Source organism: Ceraceosorus guamensis, assembly GCF_003144195.1.
Source record: "Ceraceosorus guamensis strain MCA 4658 unplaced genomic scaffold IE81scaffold_95, whole genome shotgun sequence".
Classification (NCBI taxonomy): domain Eukaryota; kingdom Fungi; phylum Basidiomycota; class Exobasidiomycetes; order Ceraceosorales; family Ceraceosoraceae; genus Ceraceosorus; species Ceraceosorus guamensis.
The window spans coordinates 27231-47396 of record NW_020290090.1 but is presented as its reverse complement, the minus strand read 5'-3'; the positions used below and the strand labels follow the sequence as shown (position 1 = coordinate 47396).

The following is a 20166-nucleotide window of genomic DNA, read 5'->3' as shown; positions in this document are numbered from 1 at the left end:
CTGTTTGTATCCACTCCCGCATATCGATTCAGATTGTGGAACAGCAGGGCCACCCTTCCGAATCTCGAAGAGAAGCGCTGGATATCGCAACGTGTGCGTGGCCACTCCGTTCGCGGACAAGCAGTACCGATAGGAAGCTCAGAGTCCAGATCGACATCCACAACAATCACAATCACAACTCTCGATTCACAATTCAGAATTCAACGATCATGCACACTTCCAGAGCTCTCAACTCACGACTCATTCACTATTTTGTGTATATAGTCAAAGTTTGAGTAGCGCGCATCCCCTACACGAGTCACGTGACTCATTAGAGCCATGCGCGTGGACCTGACCTCTCACACGCTCCTTCTCGACTTGTGACGTGACGTTTGAGTAATCACACTCACCTCATGACCCAAGACTCTTGACTCGCCTTCCTTTCATCCACGATTGATGCTTGTGCTTGTGACATCGTCATCATGCGAGTCGCATCATGATCGCATAGCTCACATGTACGCATTCTGCTCGTCCTCAACACTTGCCCTCCCTCAATCCTTGCACACTTCGTCATGTCCGTCTCTGCACGGAGCAGCGCCGTGCCCCGCTCCATCCTCTCAGCATGCCACGCTCGCCTGCTGCCATCATCTCCGCCACGCCGTCGCGAGCTTGAACAGCGCTGCGCTTGTCTCGCTATCAGGACCGCTGCGACGACGGCACGGCAGCATGCCCAAGCAGCTCCACAAATCAAGTACAAGCAGCTACCACCAGCCCAACCCGCGTGGTCATGGAATGATGACGACTTGCGAGATGGTATTCGCAATGCTCGGCAGAGGAGAGCAGCATTGAACACAGAGGATCAAGATCGCCTGGTGGAGCTCAAACAGCGACTTGTAGATGTCAACCAGCGTCTGGCTGCTGCGAGGGATGCGCAAAAGTCGTCGAGCCAGCGCACAAAAGCAGATCAGGTGGACGGTCTGTCTGATCAGAGCAGCACAGCGACGGCCACTCAGAAGGAAGCAAAGGCAGACTACCAGAGGCTGTTGAAAGAGCAAGAAGCTGTGACGGCAGAGGCGCGGATGCTTCGGCTCAAGCTGCCCAATCGGACCGCTGCTCACGTGCTGGAACAGTTGGGCGTTGCTGGAGATGGAGATCTGGACGTGGAGGTGTCACCAAAAGCATTCAGATATGGCGGCGACATTGCAAGCGTTCCCGGGCCGGACTTGCATGGCGCAGGCAAAGCCATGCCTGAATACGATCACGTCAACCTTTTGCACCAGCATTCTCCTGGCTCTCTGCTGCACCCGTCCGCCTTGCCCCAGCAGGTCGCTGCTTCGGGCTTCCCGCATCTCGGCTCTCATCTCGCCATCCTCTCTCACGCCATCGAACGCCTCTCTCTCAGCATTGCCATTGCAGAAGGTGCCCGGCTGCGCGTCGTCCCAGACGTGATCCCAACAGAGTTGCTAGAGCGCAGCGGCTTTGCGCCTCGGCAAGCCGATGCCGCGCAGATATACACCCTAGCGGCCGCTGGCGAGGCGTTGCCGTTGGCCTTGGCTGCCACAGCGGAGCTGCCTTTGCTTGGTCTCCATGCGGCCAGGCAGTACTCCACCAAGCAGCTGCCAATCTTCGAAGTGGCTTCTGGACACGCTTTCCGAGCCGAAGCTGGCTCTCGAGGCAAAGCGACGAGGGGACTTTTTCGAGTGCATCAGTTCTCAAAAGCCGAGCTGTTTGTCGTGTGCACGCCGGATCACAGCGAAGCTTGGTTGGACAGGCTGCTAGCTGTTCAGCTACGCGTCCTAGATGCACTACAATTGACGTGGAGGTGAGTCGAGGGGAGGGACAGAGGTGCCGCACGGATTTTGACCGCCTTTTTCTCGCCAACAGGGCGCTTCACATGCCGCCACACGAGCTGGGTGCGAGCGCATATCAGAAGATCGACGTCGAAGTATACATGCGAGGCAGAGGAGATTGGGGCGAGGTTTGCTCCGCATCCAATTGCACCGACTATCAGGCTCGCCGTCTGTCCATCAAATACAAATCAGCTGCAGCCGATGCTAGCTCTCCGGAGTATGCTCATACGCTCAACGCTACTGCAGCTGCCATACCACGTCTACTCGTGGCCCTCGTCGAGCAGCATGGCTTCCGAGATGGCAAGATGCTGCTTCCAAGCGCATTGAAGGAGCATTGGCTTGGCGACCAGGATGAGGTGCACTGGCTTGCGGATGCGGAGACGACAAGTGCCTCCGGAGTCGCCAATCGCTCTGTGGACGCACCCCAGAGTGTCCCAGGATCTGTTCGTACATTCTCCACGAAGGTGCCCCAGAAAGGCACGGCTTCTCCGCCTCCCCCACCGCCATCCTCGTCCTCGCCTTCGTCCCCTTCTTCGCCTTCGCAGCCGGCCAGCTCGATCCTTGCTCGAAGCATAGCTCGCGTCCGCGAGGCTGCAGCAAGAAGCGGGACAGACCCAGGCAGCATGGTCATCAGCTTTTTGATCCTACACGAGCTTAGCGCAATCATACCTCTGTTGATCATCTTTTGGATCCTCGCCTTCTTTGGGGCAGGAAAGACGGTCCTTGATTGGCTCTTACCAGCCAACGCAGTGGAGGCGAGCGTTGTAGAAGACGCCGGCCCCGCTTCAAATGGAATACGAGACCGTCTTCGCGCTTGGGTCGATGACGGGACACGCTGGGCAGAAAAAATTGGGCGCAAGAAAGGCTGGTTCGGCTTTGAAAAGGGCAGCGAGGCAACAGGGGAAGGTGTGGATGGTGCAATCCTCGTTGGAGGATTCGCAAATGCCGTGGCAGCCTACGCGGTCGTCAAGGTGCGTTTGCTATCAGAGATGAGTCGATGCTGAAAGTTTGCGAGGCCATCTTCGGTGCTTAGACAACTTTTGGCCATGTTTGCAGGCGATCGTCCCTCTACGTATTGCGGCGTGTATATGGCTTGCCGGTCCCTTTGCAAGGCTGACCATAGAGCCGCTCAAGCGACTTGGTAGGCAGTTGGGAACCAAAGCTGGCTCACGCAGATGAAACGATATGCTTGAGCTGACGAGTCAAGATTGTTGGTAAGAGGGACAATGTTGGTCTTCCCACAAGCGGTTTGAGAGACGCGCAGTGATGCATTTGTAATCCTTTGCCACTGGTCCGGCGAGCACTTCCTACCAATTCATACCTCCGTCAAGTGCCACCAAAAGTGTGCTCAAGCTGAGCGTATGTGAATCGATCTCAAGATTGAATACGCCTTGAGTCTAGCACAAGTGTCCGTTTCTCCCTGACGAGTCCTATCGCTCGTCAAGTCCTCTCAGCATGGACAACACCTCTGCAGAGACTGTCTTGCGAGTCACGGGCTTCGCCACGAGTCATTTGCATGTCAGCATACAATACTCGAAGATCAGATAAAGCGATGCTGCAACAAATTGGTATCCCCGGCAATGCGCGACCTACTTGTCCGTCACCCCGTCGCACGAACCTGTGAATAGGCGACATAAAGAATGTCCTTTAAAAGCCTAAGCGTGCAGCTCATGCCTAGCTGAGCTACGGCGCTTCGATTCTGACAGAAGCCTATGCGCGCTTGGAGAGCTTGTCGATCCGTGAGCAGGGCATTGGCTGCAGGCACAGAACAAGGAGAAGTGAGTGAGCTGTCGGCTTCCGCGTCACCATCGATCACACTTCCCGGCATTGAGTATGCGTCCGCAACGCGACAGCTTCTTCTGGGATGGTATGCAGCACAAACGAGATGGCTCTCATAAATTTATGGTTATAGAAGGCGAACGGGGCCTATTCGGGCGCGAGGCAGCTGGCGTAAGGCAAAATTGAAATGAACGACCTAGAGATTCCTGAGGATCGATGGCTTATTCTTGGTATTAACCGAAAAGAGAGCGTCTATCTGCATTGTGACTCAGACTAAGTAGATTCGTGTGTTAATCTGATCGCTTCCCTCGGTTGGGATTGTGCAAGATATTGAGGTCAGTGTATGTACATTATTTTCTATACCTTGTACTTCCATCTATCTGCCTCTTCGCCATCAATTCTTGTGGCACCAGCGGGCACTTCACTGCCCATCACGGCAAATCTATCAGTCTCCGCGAGATCCGTCGGCCTCATGTGGAGAAAAGGGATTCCGCCAGATAAGTTGCTTTGCAGTGCCTTTTCGACTGCAGATCAATGATCGCCCCTATGCTATTAGCCTTTGACTCTGGTAAATTGCCTAGGAAGATAGCATTCCCGTCGTATTGTTGTCAATGCATCTTCGCTGACCGATGCCCACCAACGCTTCCTGATTTGCGCTATTGTATGCTTCTTGCAAAAGCAGCAGCCGCATTCAAACAGGAAGAGAACAAAACAAGAGCAAAAAAGGTGAAAACGGGAAGCCGTCAAGTCTCACGCGTAAACATTGCGCCTCATCATTCCGTTGGTCACCCCAACATCACGCGTCCTTGCAGGAGCCGGCGGTGTCTGCTGCTGCGTGAGCCTGCCTCAAATTCTTTTTTTGTCTGACCAAAGGTCGATCGCTGCACGCTAGGTCTGAGAGGGGCCAATGACTTGCCCATACCATCATCCCTCAGGTCAGACTTTTTTTTTCTGCTCCATTCTATGACATTTACTTGTCCAGCACCATAGGGTCTGCACAAGCCATGTTGTCCTACAGCAACGCTTTGACAAATTTAGTATGTTGCTTGTAAACGTCTCCGTGCGCTGAGCGCGAATGTCTGGCATAGTTATCAGAAAGGTCAAGATGATGCGTACACAGAGCGCGATTGCAAGAGTGCAAGGCGCAGGCGCGCGCTGCAACAGCGACACGATCAGTCAGCTCAAACAGACACACGCTCTATTCGTGAAAGGGCAGGATACCGCGCTTGACTGTGGTATTCGGGCTAAGGCAGGCAGCGCACCTTGTCCAATATGAACACAAAAAGCGGTAGCGTTTCCAGTAATGCAAGAGCGATCAGCGCAGGGAGCGGCGGTGCGCCATTGACATCCGCTTGCAGTCTTAGAATAGCATGTAGCGCCCTAAAGAACACAGGGACGCCCTGGCGAGACTTGTCGCCATCGCCACAGTCTTGCCGCAATCGCCAGCAGGTGATTCGCTGACAAGCTGGTGACTTCCTCGATGTGCGCATGTCAATCAGGCTGCCCTCGACTGAGCACAGAAAGCTGCTTCATCAAGCGCATGTCAATCAAGCGGGCCAAGCTCATCTCAGTCATGCTTGCGCGCATCAGGTAATGGCAATAAGAGAATCCTGCTTCATCGAGCTCATCTCGTGATTTTCACCAAGCTCATCTCAATCACCAATGCATCTCCCGTGCGTGCAAGTGAAGAGCATGCCAACATACAAAGACGCCCTTCTGTGCGCAATATACAAAGACACTCTTCTGTGCGCATGCATCCATGCACCTCCTCTTCACACCATCTTTCCAAAATGACCAACCAAGAGTGAGTTTGCAAGAGATGCATTGCATACTAGCACCTGCTTATCCTCCTTCCTGCAGAGAAATCCAACGCCTTTGCGGCATTCTCATTCAGCGTCGAGCACAGTACGCGATCCTTGAAGAGAGGATGCGGTGCTTGCGGGAGACCCTGGAGGAATTGGAGGGGGAATTGGCGGAGCTGGAGGCCAGGGCTGGCCGTGTGAGTAACTTTGTCACGCATCTTTTTTGCAGGCTGCTGCATGCTCACCCGAGGACACTGCAACAGCCACGGTTGCCTCACCCAGTGCGTGAATTCTATGAAGGGCTCTTGAGGAGGCAGGGAGAGGCGCTTTAAAGTGAGCAAGATGAGTGGTGCGCTCAAGTTGGCACCGTCTGATCAAACTTGCAATCCTCGGAACACAGGATTCACACATTCTCTTTCTTGTTTCTGGCTGCGTGCACTTCACCAATGACATGGTTTCAAGGATCAGAGGTACATGGCAAGGCTTGCAAGGCGAGGCTTGCAAGGTGACGCTCAGGGAACTGTATAGGTACGTGCGGTGCGATGCAATGCGATGCGGTCGATGCGATGAGTGCAAGTGCAAATATCTTGTTATCACAAATGCTGCAAGGGCTAGTCGAGAGCGGTGGTGAGGGAGGGTGCACTGGTTGGGAGCGTCGCGCGTTTGCGCTGCCGTATTTCGTGCGCTGGCTCTCCGGGCCTCAGCGGACGGCATCGACTTGCTGCCTCAGACCCCTTGGCGGGATGCGCGCAACTCATTGGAAAGGAGATCTGCGCGCATCTTGTTGGAAAGCATATCTGCGCGCAACTCATTGGAAAGCAGATCTTCTACCGCGCACGCGCCGCTCAGCGCACCAAAGATTGGGGGGGTTTAAAGCGCATGCAGGTCCGCGCGCCTCGGCATCGCGTCCATCATGAGATCCAAAGCGTTGATCACAAATCGCACTCACCGATGTGGCCGCGCATCTGCAAGCGTCCACGCAGCAAGCATCATGGATCTCACAAGCATCATCAACGCGCGCCTTGCGAGTAGCTCTTGCGTTGACCGCTGCGCAGACGTCAACGCAGCGGGTAACTCTGAGCTACAGCTAATCTTACCAAGTTGCAAATCTCACCGCCTCTTGATGGCTGCCATGCACGCTGCCACTTTACTGCATGTGTCTCACCTTGCTGCACATGTTTCACTTTGGGCAACAAATGAATCACGCGGCGTGGCTCTCACTCGTGACTCTCACTCGTGACTGTGATTTCGATTGGTGAGTAGTCACGATCGAGTCACAATTCAGCAGATTGCTGCTCAATCACGCGCGCGCGCGAGGAAGAGGAGATGGCCGAGTGCGCTTGGACAAGGGGTTGATTCGCATTTCCAGATTAATTGTCCATCGTCTGGTCAGTGACGCGTGCGCCGCGTGTGTATCGGTCTCATTGATGCTTACGCGCATGCTCGCAACTATACTTTGTGTGTTTTGCAGGATCCACGCATGATAGACTGTGTCACTCATCAAACAACAGCAACCCAGATGAGATGCCGCCACGGTGGACTCGTACGCAACTCCAGTGTCATGTTGATGCACGCACAGCAGAGGCTTCCTCCTTTTTTGACTTTCACCATCCCCCCCGCCGCCCCCGCCTCTGCCAACATGAGCTCAAATCTCGTCCTAGCCATGTCTTCTCTCATCGCCAGTCATATCATCCTCACCTTGGTGCTGGCTACCCCAGAGCCGTGAATTGTGCATAGCGTGCCAGAAAACTCAGCTCTGATAATCCATTTTGACTTTCTCCTGCAGACCACCAGCAGAGCCTGCACCGCAAGCACCGACAGCACCAACAGCTGTGGCCAGAGAGACGACCTTGTGAGTTGTACCCAGCTTGCCATCCTGAGCACATCTAATCGCACATGTGCTTCTCCCTGCAGATCATCCACCCAGCCCTCAGCCGCAGAACCATCGTGAGTTGTGCCCAGCTTGCCGTCACGAGCACGTCTAGACAAGCAGATCTGATCAGACATTGTTATGTTCCTTGTACAATGCAGCAGCAAGACCAAAAAAGTCTCTGAAGCCTAGAGCAAGCGTGAGTGATCACGCAACAGGATTTGTGACGCTAGTGCTGAATGTCATGCACATCCATCAGAAGAAGAAAAAGAATCCTGCAGCCCCTGACTCAAGTCAGATGCCGAACAAGGATGGGTGGTTTGACAGGCTTGTAACATGAGTGTTGTGCTTTGCATGCCTGCAAACATCCTGCTGAATGAGGTTGTACGTGCCTACAGTCCCCCTTCCGAAGAGAAGGATGGCCCCGCCGACCTTGAAAACGCGTTGAAAAAACCAAAAAGAAAAAATATACCAAAAAACCAGCGAAGCCCAACTCCGGTGCGTCTTTTGTTGTTGCTAGTTCGTCTCCATCAAGTCTACCTACTGCCTTGCTGTACTCATGATTTCAGGCACGCAAAATTAGACCGCAAGAAATCATGCCTGTCTCTTTCTTCCTCATCGGCCGGGCCTCAATCTTGAATGTCATGCTTGGACCAGACAATCTGCTGACAATTGCGTGCTTCTGAGAGTGTGAAAGCAGGATCTCACGCGGGCGCTTCGTTTGAGCTGCCGATGGAGGACCAGATGGGCCATTTTGAGGTTAGAAATCGCCATTGCAGCGCGCTTTGCTGCTTTGCAAAGTTGCAAAGACTCCTTTCTCACCAGCTGTTTTCCAAGTCTGGCAAGCTTTGTGTTGCTCAACCCCTTGGCTTGCAACTCTTGTCTTTCTTCTTTCACCTTCTTGTTTGTGCGCCTCTTGCGCTTGTATTCAGAGTTCACCTCCTTCGCGGCTGCCTGCGGTGCTCCAAAGCATCAGAATGACATGATCTCTGCTCCTTGCACTCATTGCTTCTATTGCAATCGATGTCCTGACCATGGCGTGATTGTGATGCTCTGCTCCCAACAGCAGCGCACCGTCTCAGGCTTTCGCCTGAACTTGCTCTTGCGTTGCGTCCTCAAACTATCATAAGCGAAGAAACGTAATAACCGGTAATTGTGTTGATTGATCTAGCGGGGGTCGTGTCTAGCGAAGCTGTGGGGAAGTATAGAATCTGGTCTGTCCCTTACTGCTGAAATTCTGATCTGTCCCTGCGGGGAGGAACGCTCTTCAAAAAGAGAGACTAAAATGACAGAGACTGCGTATCATCATCACGTAGATGGACAGATGCGAGAACTATCTGGGGCCGCAGGACTGAAAACATGAATATATTTGGCCCTGGACGCGTACACACAAAGTCAGATTAGATGGAAAACGATCAAATCCCTCTGTGCACCACAATGTGGCGCCCAAGTTGTCGGATTGAAAGAATGCAAGAGCAAAAAATGTCCTCATCAATTGAGCTTGGCGAGTATACGGTCTGAAGGAAGGTGACGGATGACGTTCGTCGGCAGCAGTGCGTCTCTCGCGCGGAAAAGTATCCACAGTGCTGAGGTCGGGCAGAGTCTCGAAAATGTCAATGGAGATGTCTTGGGGTTAGGGATATTCGCGAAACGTCGACAAAGTCTGCTGCCACGCCACCACTTATCCGTGGCAAGTGCAAAACGCGCCTTGTGTAGAATTTGGGTGACTTGCGCGGGCAAGGAAAAGAAAGGTATGGGCGACAAGAAGTCGCAAGGGTAGAAGTAATGCTTGGGACTACTTTTACCTAATGTCGCCCTTCCGCGATCGACGCATTGCCAATCCTGGTCCTGACGAGTGTCAGCTTGGCTTCTAGGCATCTGAAAGCCTACATCTGGGCTGCTCGCTGTTGGTGGTGCATAGATGTCGCCTGTAATTGAGAGAGGGCTCAAAGAGGCCAATGTGAAGTTGTGAAGCAACGGCGCTGAATATTTCAGCACGTACAAATACGTCAGACGTCATATCATATCATAATATGCACTAGCTCTCTTTCGCTCAGCAAGAAAACGTCATTACACAATCATAGATGTGAAAGCGTGGCTACGCAGCCTCGATACCGCTGTTCAAATTGCGTTCTGAGCATGGTTGCTCAAGTACCAGAGTTCATCCCAAGGTAGTATGCCAAAACTCTTTCGGTCCGCTGAAAAGCCGGATATCTGAAATTGCTTCCCGGGCAGCTATCGGAGCTACAGGTTACTGGCTCAACAACACACAAACAGGTCGGGATCAAAATGACGCCCGCGTTCTGGAGGTCGAAAGAAACTTGGCCGCGAGCACAGACGCGCCGATGCAGTACCAGCCAACACGCCAATTTGCACCACGGGCGAGTACAGGCTGCTCAAAAGCGCAAAATACTGAATTTCGGGGTTCTCATTGCAGCTCAGACGAAAATCGGAGCTTTGCAGCGTCATAATTGCCTGAGACACGCTACAACAGACACGAGCATTTTTCAGATTACTGTACTGCTTGGAAGTTGTGTTTCAATCTCATTACTTATCGTCCAGAAGCATGAAGTCGTGAAATCTAAATCGTGAAGACAACGACTCTCCGAACAAAAGGCTGCATCAGTCATCTTCAAGCCGGTTTTCAGTTCGCAATCGGGTTGAGCATCGGAGGGGCCAAATTGGGTATTTGTGAGACACGCCAGCACATCGCCTATTGTGCGTCGATGGCGCTGCTCATCCCACTAGCTTCCAGGGGAGGCAGAAGTGATAGACAGTCGCCTCACATCTCAAGATCATGACGTGTGAACGACAACTATTTCAGGCAAGTCGGCACCTGGTGTTAATTGGAGAGTAGTACAGTCCACCTAGTCTTGTAGCGCGACGGTTTTTATCCGGCCCAAGAATTGGCAACAATCCACCTGAGTCATGAACTTCAGAGCTATACACCTATCTGATGGTATTAGATTCTTGGCCGCTGGTCGGGCGCGCCGTATCTTGCTTCACGCGGGCCAGAAAACTGGCATGTCAAACAAGTCTACTGAGGTGACAAGCTGCAATACGCGTTGTCTTACAGGTCAGGTCTCAGACACGGTGGAAATGGTGTGCATTCGCTGCAGACCCTTGGGCGATGAGGCTGCAAGAAACTTGAAACCAGCGCGATCATCGTCACACGGCTTCCGCCTTCGCCCGCAGGCGCACGTAACGAATTCAGTTGTGACCTCTCAACAAGTCTTCAAGACTCATAAACACAGCACCATGTCTCAAACAATTGACTTTTGCAGCTGGGACACATGAAGACAGACGAAGCAAACATGACACCGATGGCAGTCTGTTAAGATGTATGTTCATTTACTGCTATCCAACTTGTAGGATGACGTCAATTGGCATGCCTTATTCGCGCCTTACTGGCAACGTTGTTCTGTGGTTTCGAGCTGGCAGTATGAGCCCCTACTACTGATATCATTCAGCTGACATACGCAGTGCTGAACGCGCCCAGTATGCCACTGTCTCGAATTTGCTGATTGAGACCTTTGGCTGCTTCCGTGACTTTGCTGACAGCAGCTCTGGACAGAATGGTGCCGCGTGACCAAGTCAGCGCGCATCTAGCTCACTGACTTACCACAGCTGGTCTTCACATCCACTCACCGGTCATAACAGTAAATGTAGAGGGTGGGGTCGCCGGGGAAACGGCCAATGTCTGAAGTGTATTCGTCGGACTTAGCTTTCTTACACGTGTCCTCGCATTGCTTCGCCCATCGGCTTGCCAATTCGTTGAACGACCATTGGACGGGACGATCGATGACTCCTACATGGAACAAAGACTGCCAGTTGATTATACCATCATCGAGGCAATATTCGCGACCTAGAGCAAGGTGTTTTGACTTACGGTAAAGCAGATGATACCCGGGATCGATGAATGCTTGCACACCAACGAGACTGGTGGCGAGTAAGGCCACGCCGAGGCGAAAGATCGGAAGAGCAAAGGACTTCATGTTGAGTTGGTGCTCTTTTCGCTCTTGATTGTCTCGTGGGTCGCAACGCTCGACAAGTACTCAGACTGTTTTGATGACTTGAATTGACTTGAATGGGGATGCGCGTGAAGGCTGAAGAATCCTTGCCCAGGGCGCCGTTTTATACACGACGCAAGGGGAATGTCGATGATTGGACTAGGCGCTGACGCACATAGCAGCGGACGAGCAGCAACACCACTTGCTTGTCTGCCCCAAATTCTCTTCTGATTGATTCCGAGCTCGTTGGACTAATTAGAATCCGCCTTCATCTATTGTGCCGGGCGGGCGTAACTACGCGGGACGGGCCGAGGGCTTGCGATTTGCGTCCCACGGACAGCCATTGGAGCCACTCTGGAAAAAATTTGATCCATTCTTGACAGTTCTCGATGCCAGTGAGCTCCATGTGGGCCGGCACTCGATAAGTCTTATCTGTGAGATCTTGTGGGAACCAATGTGCAAGGAGCAGCTTGTCCGAACAAACGTTCCAAACAGGCAGGCCAGTGATGGGTTCCATTCTGCTCAGGCCGCGAGTAGGATCTTGAATAGAAGTCTTGTAAGTGGCATGCGGATGGCGTCGAAGATGTAATCGCCATTGGAGCGCGACTCGCGTGGCAAGCTGCCCGTCACGTGACTACGGTAAATCCTGAGTCGTCATTGAAGATGGGTCGCTGAGATCACCAGAAGGTCACAATCTTGTGAACTGCTCGCCGCTTTCCCGAATTTTGGATGCGGCTCGTGCATTGAATATCTGCGGGTACGTCCGTCATCATTGACACCAAGAGTTTGGATCAAGTGAACGCCCAAGTTACCAGTACATGAAGATTGTGGATGCTAGGCCTGATCAGATGTCATCGGATATGGCTTTTGCGAGCGCTTAGCGGACATATGCTACTCGGAAAGGGACCATCGGCGTGTCCTTGGGCGCACTGGCCATGGTGTCCGTAGTGATGGCGTCTGCAGCCTCAACAGCCCAACTATGATCCTCTCTGTTCTCAGAAGTGGGAATGGGAGTAGTGTGAGTATACAATTGCGTTGAGCGCCAAGTACAGGGCCTACAGGTCGGTGCGGCTTTTACGACTCACTCGTCATAACAGTAGAGGTAGATGGTAGGATCTTTTGGAAAGTAGCCCACATCCTCCGTTGCAAGTTGCATTTGATTGTCATTCAAGGTTTGCACGCAGTACTGCGCCCAAGTGTGCCGGACAGTCCCAATGCCCCACTGAGGGGGATAGCTCACAAGACCTTTCGGAGCAGGTCGCGTAGCTCCTTTGTATTTCTCGACATTGCATCAGTCTCACAAGTGCCATGGACAGCACTCACGGTAGAGAACACCACGCTTTGGGTCCTCGAAGGCCTTGGCTGTCATAGCTCCTAGCATGACGATGCAAATGAGGCGAAGAAGTTGAAGAGATACCATCTCGGGGCTGCTGCCGAAGTAGCGTCGATGGTTGACCAAACAGAGCGCAGGGAGCGTCTGTCGCTGAATTTTAGCCGCTGATAATAGACAGCTTGCGGTAGCCAATTTGTTGGAAATATGACGAATCGACGCGCAGACCATCCCCTTTTATAGGCGCATCTACACATGCCGCCGCATTCGCAGATTTCTTACAAATGAATGCGAGGGACAGCTTGCATGTCTGGGCAGAAGCCCAGGGCAGTAGGTATCCATCAAACAGCGGGGGTCCATCGGTCGGATGTGGCCCCCACAACAAAACCTCGGACCCACCAGGCCGAAATGTGATGAGGTCATGAGACCTAGGTAGAGCCGTTAGGGGGGATGCAGCGGCTCTTTCGTTCCGCCACTTGTAAGACAGGACAGGTTCTCTTTCTACGCTTCATCAAAATTCGCCGTTGGAGACGCGCGAGCAACAGCTCGCGGGGTGCGGCATCGTCAGCCAACCATCCGTGCGTCCATTCAGCAATGAACCCATCACACAAGCTATGCGGCCTGCTCATGCCCAATCATAGATGAGCATCAAGAGTGTCAGCATCTTTCAAAAGATAGGGCGCATATGCGCGTTCCTCCTTCTCGACAGGCTTCGGTGGGAGTCCCAAGAAGCATTCCTGATTGAAGTCCTACTTCAGCTCGCAGGCAATCTGAGCTCGCCTACGATTTCGAGACCTCTGCGCAAGGCTCAGCCCAGTGCATTTACGGTAGGATTGGAATCTGTACTTCAAAGAGTCACGAAGGCGAGAGCGTGCAGTCAAGAGCCACGAATGCTGGCGGGGTTTTGTAAGAAGGGGTGAGGCAAATAGCAGACGGCCTCTAAGCGCGATCGGGTGGACGTCTGCCTGTACACAGGCACTCCATTCACAGCCGTTGTGCCAAGATCGGATTCGGTACTAAGACCCGCCTAAGGAAATATGGTGGATGGCGAGGGATAGGCTGTCTGCGGCGTACTATTGTGCATTCAGCACACATTTATGCAGCAGACATGCAGCTGTTTGTGCGAGCGTACGATGTGCAGTCAGAGTGTGAGCAGACCATCGCAATCGATCTCGGGCGCATAGTCTCTGAACGCTCGCTTTGCTCCAGAGACTCGGCGTCGATGACGATCTAGCTGACACGCTCGACTGAGAACAAGCCTATCACCTGACCCCACTGCCTGTTTGCAATGTTCTCCTGGTTGAGTGAGTCTGCCGCTTCAGTGGCCCAGCTGTGCTCGTGCCTGCGATCATCAACGGAGCGCGAAGATGCAAGACGAGCAGCCTCACGTAAGATGTCTGTTGTGAAGCCACGTCGTGCGACCATAGCAATGTTGACTCACTCATCGTAGCAGTACAAGTAGGTCGTTGGGTCATAGGAAAAATAACCAACATCCTCAGTCGCGATGAACGATCCTTGATCCTTACAGGCTTTCACACAATGTGTTGCCCAGTGTTTCTTGATGTCATTGATTCCCCATTCCTGAGGGGCGTTGACGACACCTTTTGTACCAATTTTAGATGCGTCAGCTTGTGGGCCAGATGTCCGCTCCGAACTCGAGACGCGAGTCAGACTGACGTCACTCACGGTAGAGGAGGTGACGTTTGGGATTCTCAAAGGCCTTGACTCCAAGGATACCAAGCAAAGCTACCGAAATGTTGCGGAAGAGGCGAACAGAGAGCATGTCGGTCGTGAAAGCAAGCAGGCCCAGTAAAGAAGGATGAGGTTTTTGAGATGTGTATTGGTTGCTGGTACGTATTGCCGCTCGTAGTGATTGAATTGATTGAAGGAGGAAGTGATGGAGAAGCACAAGGAAATGAAGCCTTTTAAGAAGTCAGTCCACGTTCCCTTTACGCCAGACCAGGAGCACCCGTCTGCGACACTCGGCCTTTGCAGCTTGCTTCCGCACCCGAGAGGCGCGGCCGTGATCGAGGGCAGACAATTGCGCATTGGATGCTCGGTTCAGCCCCTTCTGATACAAGCGCCCTGGCCCACCGGACCGCCGTCACCACGAGGTTCACATCATGGAGCTCGGTAGAGAGGCTGCGGCGGCTCTGCTCCTCCGCACTATTCTTACACGAGAGAGCAGCGACCAATGCTGCGCGAATGAGAGATCGTAATGACGTGTGTACCTGGGGCCCACATCCCGGTCATATGAGCTTCGATTGAATGGTGACCGCAAAGAAGCGTGGAAATGTTCTCATCGTAGTGCACGCGAGCCGCTCGACGCTGCTTGGCCATCGCCAAAGGTACATGGGCATGTCGAAACCTTGTTTGTCAAACTCCGCGGCAGTCCTTTAGGCCACACAAACCGAGGACGATGGGTCGAGTTCTGACTAAAATGATCAGATTGCAGTCTTTGACATTACATGAAGCAGTCTGAGCGTACGGATACGAAGGTGGCCTGTTGCCAATGGTTCGATACCGAAGACTTGTGGAATTCAGCCTCAACAATGGCAGCTATTATCTGGACAGAGTCTGTGGGACCTCGCAGCGCGAACGGCCCCATTGTTGAAGTACGGGCGAGGCAGGCGGGTGAACTCAGCGCACATAGGCTATTAGGAATGTCCCGAGACCAAGGGCATGGGTGTCACTGTCGGTCGCATTGGCTGCAGTCACAGCCAAGCTCGTACCATCCCTGTGAGCGCAAGCATGCTGGTCAGAATCAGCTTCCATGTGCGAGGATCGATTGAGCGCTACTCACGCGGCTTTGCAATAGCAATAAATGGTGGTGTCGTGTGAGAATTTGCCGAGCTCCCATTTCTTTCCGTTGACCGCGCCGCAGTTGGCCGTCCAGACCGCTCTCAGCTTGTTCTCATCCCAGAGATTTGTCGGGTAGGTCAAAACTCCTGCAAAACGCAAAACGCACGGAGCTCAGAGAGGAATAGCAGGCAGAGCAAAAGCACAAGCCTCGTCAGCTTCGTTCAAGGGTACGTACTGAAGAGATTGCCGTAACCTGGGTCGTCAAACCCCTGCACACAGCTCCAGAATATCGAAGCAGCGATGGCAATGAGCAAAAAGTTTTGAGTGAGCATGTTGACGAGGTGAGTAAGCTACGAGTGATGGACCTGTTCGATGTTGGTCGTGCGACACACAAACTGAGGCGTGTGGGCAAGTAGGTGGCACGCTGCCTTTATATGCTCGAAAATCGAGCAAACGTTAGGCCTTTCGTAAGAGAAGCGGTATCGAGATTCAAACCGTTGACCCTCCCCTTGCCCGATCAACAGCTGCCCTTCACTGCCCATACATCATCATGGATGCTCCTTTCTCATTGAGCGCAGTGTTGTAGGTCGAGCACCCGTTCGTCCGGAATGACACATCCGAATGGAATGCTAGTCTGAGATGGTCAAGGTGCCAGCTCCATCTGCTTCTACTTCGGCGGCCCACAGCTCCAATGACCTTCAGGTCCAAGCAAGATCACATGTTCCATAGGGAAAGTGACGGCGGCGATGAGGATACATGTGGTTCCTGAGCATAGCAAAGGCCACCTTGAAACGAGCAGAGACCAAAGATGCTTGTGCCCAGGTACACTGTGCAAATGAACTCCGGCGTCTTGTCGGGGACTGAGTACAGAGTCCTGATCGAAGCGGCCCGTCAATGAGGCCTAGCATTGCTCTCGGACGCGCCTTTCCAATGCCGTCGTAGCCGGCGCGAGCGTGATGTCAGATGCTCGTTCCTGCGTGTCTTGACCGGCTACTTGGAGCCCGCATAGCCGGAGATTAGAAGCAAATGAACCATGTGCAGAAAAGAGCTTCCAAAGGTCCGGCCGTTGTCTTGCGGATGGAGTCGACGTCCTTCATTGGAGGCTCCGCGGAGATGGATTGGCGGTCGACGAGCGTGCTGAGAGAATGCTTACAGTGACACGAGCTGATGATGACAGGTTCTGCGGTTTCTTTGATTGGTCGCGCGTTCTAGCTGCCTGGAACATGAGAGCTAAGTGCCCTCCGAATGAGGAAGTACCTCTGGAACAACGGTGCCACACAGCTAAGGTCGTGCGACAGCCGAGTCCCTAAATATTCAGACTCCTACCTGGTCCCGCCACTTTTCCAAACCCCTGATCATCTCCAATGAGATTCTCTTCTTGGTGCTACGGATGGCGCTCTCGAAATGTCTCTGATGCACGTGCTCAATGTCCATGTCTTCGTCTAGAGCTACCATACCGGCATCTTGGCATATAGCCACCATTTCCGCCCCGGAATGCCCAGAAGTCTGGAGCACGTCATTGCAAATAACACAAGCGTGAGAGAGATGTTCATCAAAGGATTCAGAGCAGCACTTTAGTCGATGGTCTCGGCGTCGCACTCACAGCTCGAGCGATAGCTAGCAAGTCCACCTTGTCCCCGAGTGGCATTGAGCGCGTGCGTATCCGCAGAATCTGCAGACGCGTGTCTTCATCTGGTGGACCGACGTAGAGTAATCGATCGAGTCTTCCGGGTCGCAGGATGGCTGGATCCTGCTCGGGACGCGAGATGTCGAATAGTCAAAAGACTTTGATCGACATGCAACAGTTCTGCAGACGTTCTGCCTGCACTCACAATGGCTTGAGGTCGATTCGTGGCGGCGATGACGACCACGCCATCGAGGGAATCTACGCCATCCATCTCGGTCAGCAATGTCGCGATGACCCCATCCGAAACTGCCCCTCCTTGGTCGCCTCGAGTAGAACAAAGAGCGTCGAGCTCGTCCTGCCAACGGAGAGGAAGTCGCCAAGGCCGCAAATCGATCAACAACGCTGGTACACATACAGCAGTTTGGGAAACCCCTCAAAATCAGCGGCAACTTACAAAGAAGATAATGGACGGCGAAGCAGCTCTTGCCCGTGCGAATACTTCCCTCAGAGCTCTTTCGGATTCGCCGACGAACTTGTTGTACAGCTGTGGCAGAGTGATTGGCAGTCAGACGAAGTGTCATTCGCAGTGCGCTTTCCGAGCCGACCGTCCACTCCGCGCATTGGGCGCGGGACGGATTCAAAACTTTGCGCACCTCGTTGCCCTTGACAGCCACGAAATTGATTCCACTTTCCGTCGCCAGTGCTCTAGCAATCAGAGTTTTTGAGCACCCGGGCGGACCATAAAGTAAAGCTCCCTTGGGAGGTCTGACGCCCATCCTCTTGAGTTGTTTACTTCTTTTGATGGGCCACTCTACCACCTCTCTTATCTCCTTGCGAATTCGATAAGAGTCGGAGTCGGGAGAGCCCACGCCTATATCACTCCAGGAAACCGTAGGCAGAGTCTGAATCACTTCTCGCAGAGCCGACGGTCTGACGTGAAGCTTGGCACTGGTAAAGTCGCGCCAGTCCAGCACTCCACTCGCATCAACTTTAGGGAGCACCTCACTCTCGTGCTCTGAGATGGTCGAGGTAGCCAGCGTCAAAGCGCGCAGAGAGTCTGTGGCACTATCGATAGATTTGGGTGCCTCTTTGAAAGTAGAAGATGACGTCGACACGAGCTGACGCTGGACAGCCAACATTCCGGCTTCCCTGACTAAGCTTGCCAGATCAGCTCCGACGAAGCCATGCGTGGTTTGTGCGAGCCGAGAGATCTCTTCGTCGCTCAGCGCATGAGGCACGTGACGCAACAAGACCTTCAGGATTGACAATCTCGATGATGGTGTAGGAACGCCTGACGCAAGTATGAGTGCCAGCGAGTGTTAGCGTAATCGCCTCTGCACACTCAGGCGCCCAATTTTGAAGATAGCTAGATTTTCGACAGCCTCTCGACTCACCAATCTCTATCTCTCGATCTAACCTTCCAGGTCTTCTCAGCGCAGGATCGAGGGCATTAGGTCGATTGGTCGCTGCGATGACAATGACATTTCCCTCGTCCTCCTCTTTCCCAAGCCCGTCCATGAGCGTGAGCAGGGTTGCAACAACTCGCCTCTCCACCTCGCCAGCTGCATCGTTACCCGCGCCTGCTTCCCTTCTAGGAGCCAAGGCGTCAATTTCGTCGATGATAATCACCGACGGAGCGCGCTTCTTCGCGGTCGAAAATACTTTGCGAAGCCGAGATTCAGTGCGACCGTGCAGACTGCTCGAAAGCGAGGGACCAGAGAGGTGGATTATGGAACTTGAAGACAGACCTAAAGATTGCGCGCACGCTGAGGCTAGGGATGTCTTGCCTGTGCCGGGTGGACCATAAAGCAGCACACCGCTCGGCGGTCGAAGTCCTGCGCAAGAGCACGGAGCACACAGGTGAATGATCCCCCCGACAATGAGCAGTCAGAGCATACATCCTCGGTCTGCCGAATCCCAGCAAGACTCACCATAAGTTCGGAAGACATCAGGTCTCAGAAGAGGCATTTCCACGAGCTTTCTGAGATCTTCGATGGGAGCGTCCAGCCCTCCAAGTCCTTCGTACGCCTTTTTCGAGCTTGCACTCGCTTCCTCGGCCCCACTAATCGACGCAGCCTGCCGTCGTGCTGGAACGTCTGAGCTGACGCGTGCCGAGTCAGCTGGAGGAATGCATATTCGGTACCGAGTTTGTGAATCGACCCTCCGGATTGAGGAGGTGAGCGGATGGACGTCTTTCGCCTGAGATGTCCTAGGTTGACTGCTCGTGCCTCCCACCACCTCTTCCCGCTCTCCGGTTGGGTCGTCGAATTTGAGGCGAACAACAAATCGCGCATGACCGATTGAAAATTCTTCCTCTTGATCAGGGAGAACTAGGTTTTGGTGCTCTATGTGAAACAGGGACGGTGGGGAAGACGAAGGCGAAAAGGCTAAATAAGCTGACTGCTCACCACAGCTGTAGCACATAGCTCGAGCCACAAGGCTCAAGAGGCTTTATTTTAACGACAAGTACGCAACACTCACCAAGTCGCATGTTCAGAAGGGCATTCAAAAGAACCTTTTCTTCCTTGTGGAGACGATGTATCTGCGCTTCGCTCCTGCTCACGACCTCTGCTCGCAGCTTGGTGAGAGCGGGTACAGCGTGAGCTGACGAGGGAAGTGCATACAGCGAGGCTCGATCATGCTCCACCCACGCCTTCTTGCCGTGTCCCTCCAGCAGCACCTGCGATTCTCGTTCCTGCCAGCCATGATACCGCGGAAGATAGACAGCGTCGGAAGGAAAACCATTCAAAGGCCATACGTGCTTGATGAAGAACATCTTGCCCTTTGTTAGCGTCCCACTCCCATTCATCTTGCCCTCCTCGCCCGATCGACCAAGCACGATCAATACCTTTTGATTCGTCTTGAATCCATGGCCTTTGATCGTGGATGCGCTGAGATAGCACCTTGTGTGGTGCTGCGGAGAAGCAGTCTCCAAATCAACGTGCATGTGCGTGTGGTCCGAATCCAGCACGAGCTTCAAAGGATCGCATTGCATCGCACCACTGTGACTGCCATTCCCGCCCTCCTCCGCCTCTTCTTTCAGTGCAGCAATAGTGTTGGCGCTTGCATGATTGCGCAAAGGAGAGCTGCTGGATGCGGCCGCATGGCTTCTGCTCA

The 20166-nt window shown here is 53.2% G+C and overlaps 7 protein-coding genes across 7 annotated transcripts; 2 read left to right on the top strand and 5 right to left on the bottom strand.

Moving 5' to 3' along the window:
- The first annotated feature begins 388 nt into the window (after window positions 1–388).
- IE81DRAFT_317511 (seryl-tRNA synthetase) lies at window positions 389–3165 on the top strand. Its single transcript, XM_025512585.1, has 3 exons — window positions 389–1801; window positions 1864–2800; window positions 2886–3165. Exons 1-3 carry the CDS (start codon window positions 552–554, stop codon window positions 3006–3008), a joined length of 2310 nt encoding a protein of 769 aa, XP_025366943.1. The 5' UTR covers window positions 389–551; the 3' UTR covers window positions 3009–3165.
- Window positions 3166–5398: 2233 nt separating this feature from the next.
- IE81DRAFT_332097 (hypothetical protein) lies at window positions 5399–7620 on the top strand (the record flags this gene model as incomplete). Its single annotated transcript, XM_025515295.1, has 11 exons — window positions 5399–5412; window positions 5531–5607; window positions 5640–5691; window positions 5873–5938; window positions 6115–6295; window positions 6674–6744; window positions 6922–6953; window positions 7197–7262; window positions 7325–7357; window positions 7445–7479; window positions 7540–7620. The coding sequence occupies 11 exons, from the start codon at window positions 5399–5401 to the stop codon at window positions 7618–7620; spliced, it is 708 nt and encodes a 235-aa protein (XP_025366942.1).
- Window positions 7621–10746: 3126 nt separating this feature from the next.
- On the bottom strand, window positions 10747–11275 carry IE81DRAFT_332096 (hypothetical protein; the record flags this gene model as incomplete). Its single annotated transcript, XM_025515294.1, has 3 exons — window positions 10747–10846; window positions 10929–11145; window positions 11170–11275. The coding sequence occupies 3 exons, from the start codon at window positions 11273–11275 to the stop codon at window positions 10747–10749; spliced, it is 423 nt and encodes a 140-aa protein (XP_025366941.1).
- A 537-nt stretch (window positions 11276–11812) lies between these two features.
- On the bottom strand, window positions 11813–12671 carry IE81DRAFT_332095 (hypothetical protein; the record flags this gene model as incomplete). Its single annotated transcript, XM_025515293.1, has 5 exons — window positions 11813–11936; window positions 11972–12041; window positions 12221–12279; window positions 12376–12535; window positions 12614–12671. The coding sequence occupies 5 exons, from the start codon at window positions 12669–12671 to the stop codon at window positions 11813–11815; spliced, it is 471 nt and encodes a 156-aa protein (XP_025366940.1).
- Window positions 12672–13850: 1179 nt separating this feature from the next.
- IE81DRAFT_349864 (hypothetical protein) lies at window positions 13851–14403 on the bottom strand (the record flags this gene model as incomplete). Its single annotated transcript, XM_025516457.1, has 3 exons — window positions 13851–13962; window positions 14062–14221; window positions 14307–14403. 3 exons carry the CDS (start codon window positions 14401–14403, stop codon window positions 13851–13853), a joined length of 369 nt encoding a protein of 122 aa, XP_025366939.1.
- An 857-nt stretch (window positions 14404–15260) lies between these two features.
- Window positions 15261–15754, bottom strand: IE81DRAFT_349863 (hypothetical protein; the record flags this gene model as incomplete). The annotated part of the gene is made up of 3 exons (XM_025516456.1): window positions 15261–15357; window positions 15424–15568; window positions 15658–15754. The coding sequence occupies 3 exons, from the start codon at window positions 15752–15754 to the stop codon at window positions 15261–15263; spliced, it is 339 nt and encodes a 112-aa protein (XP_025366938.1).
- Window positions 15755–16533: 779 nt separating this feature from the next.
- IE81DRAFT_258021 (AAA-domain-containing protein) lies at window positions 16534–20103 on the bottom strand. Its single transcript, XM_025511370.1, has 9 exons — window positions 19701–20103; window positions 19531–19627; window positions 18981–19394; window positions 18444–18884; window positions 17703–18340; window positions 17504–17593; window positions 17255–17404; window positions 17026–17172; window positions 16534–16928 (listed from the first exon to the last, which is right to left on the bottom strand). Exons 1-9 carry the CDS (start codon window positions 19803–19805, stop codon window positions 16737–16739), a joined length of 2274 nt encoding a protein of 757 aa, XP_025366937.1. The 5' UTR covers window positions 19806–20103; the 3' UTR covers window positions 16534–16736.
- Window positions 20104–20166: the final 63 nt, after the last annotated feature.

Coding starts and splice junctions, on each gene's coding strand:
- IE81DRAFT_317511 (XM_025512585.1), top strand. CDS start 552: ATGTCCGTCTCTGCACGGAGCAGCGCCGTGCCCCGCTCCATCCTCTCA. Junction 1,802..1,863: donor GCACTACAATTGACGTGGAG/GTGAGTCGAGGG, acceptor TCTCGCCAACAG/GGCGCTTCACATGCCGCCAC. Junction 2,801..2,885: donor CAGCCTACGCGGTCGTCAAG/GTGCGTTTGCTA, acceptor CCATGTTTGCAG/GCGATCGTCCCTCTACGTAT.
- IE81DRAFT_258021 (XM_025511370.1), bottom strand. CDS start 19,805: ATGGCCTTTGAATGGTTTTCCTTCCGACGCTGTCTATCTTCCGCGGTA. Junction 18,341..18,443: donor AGATCGAGAGATAGAGATTG/GTGAGTCGAGAG, acceptor TACTTGCGTCAG/GCGTTCCTACACCATCATCG. Junction 17,173..17,254: donor CGAATCGACCTCAAGCCATT/GTGAGTGCAGGC, acceptor CGTCCCGAGCAG/GATCCAGCCATCCTGCGACC.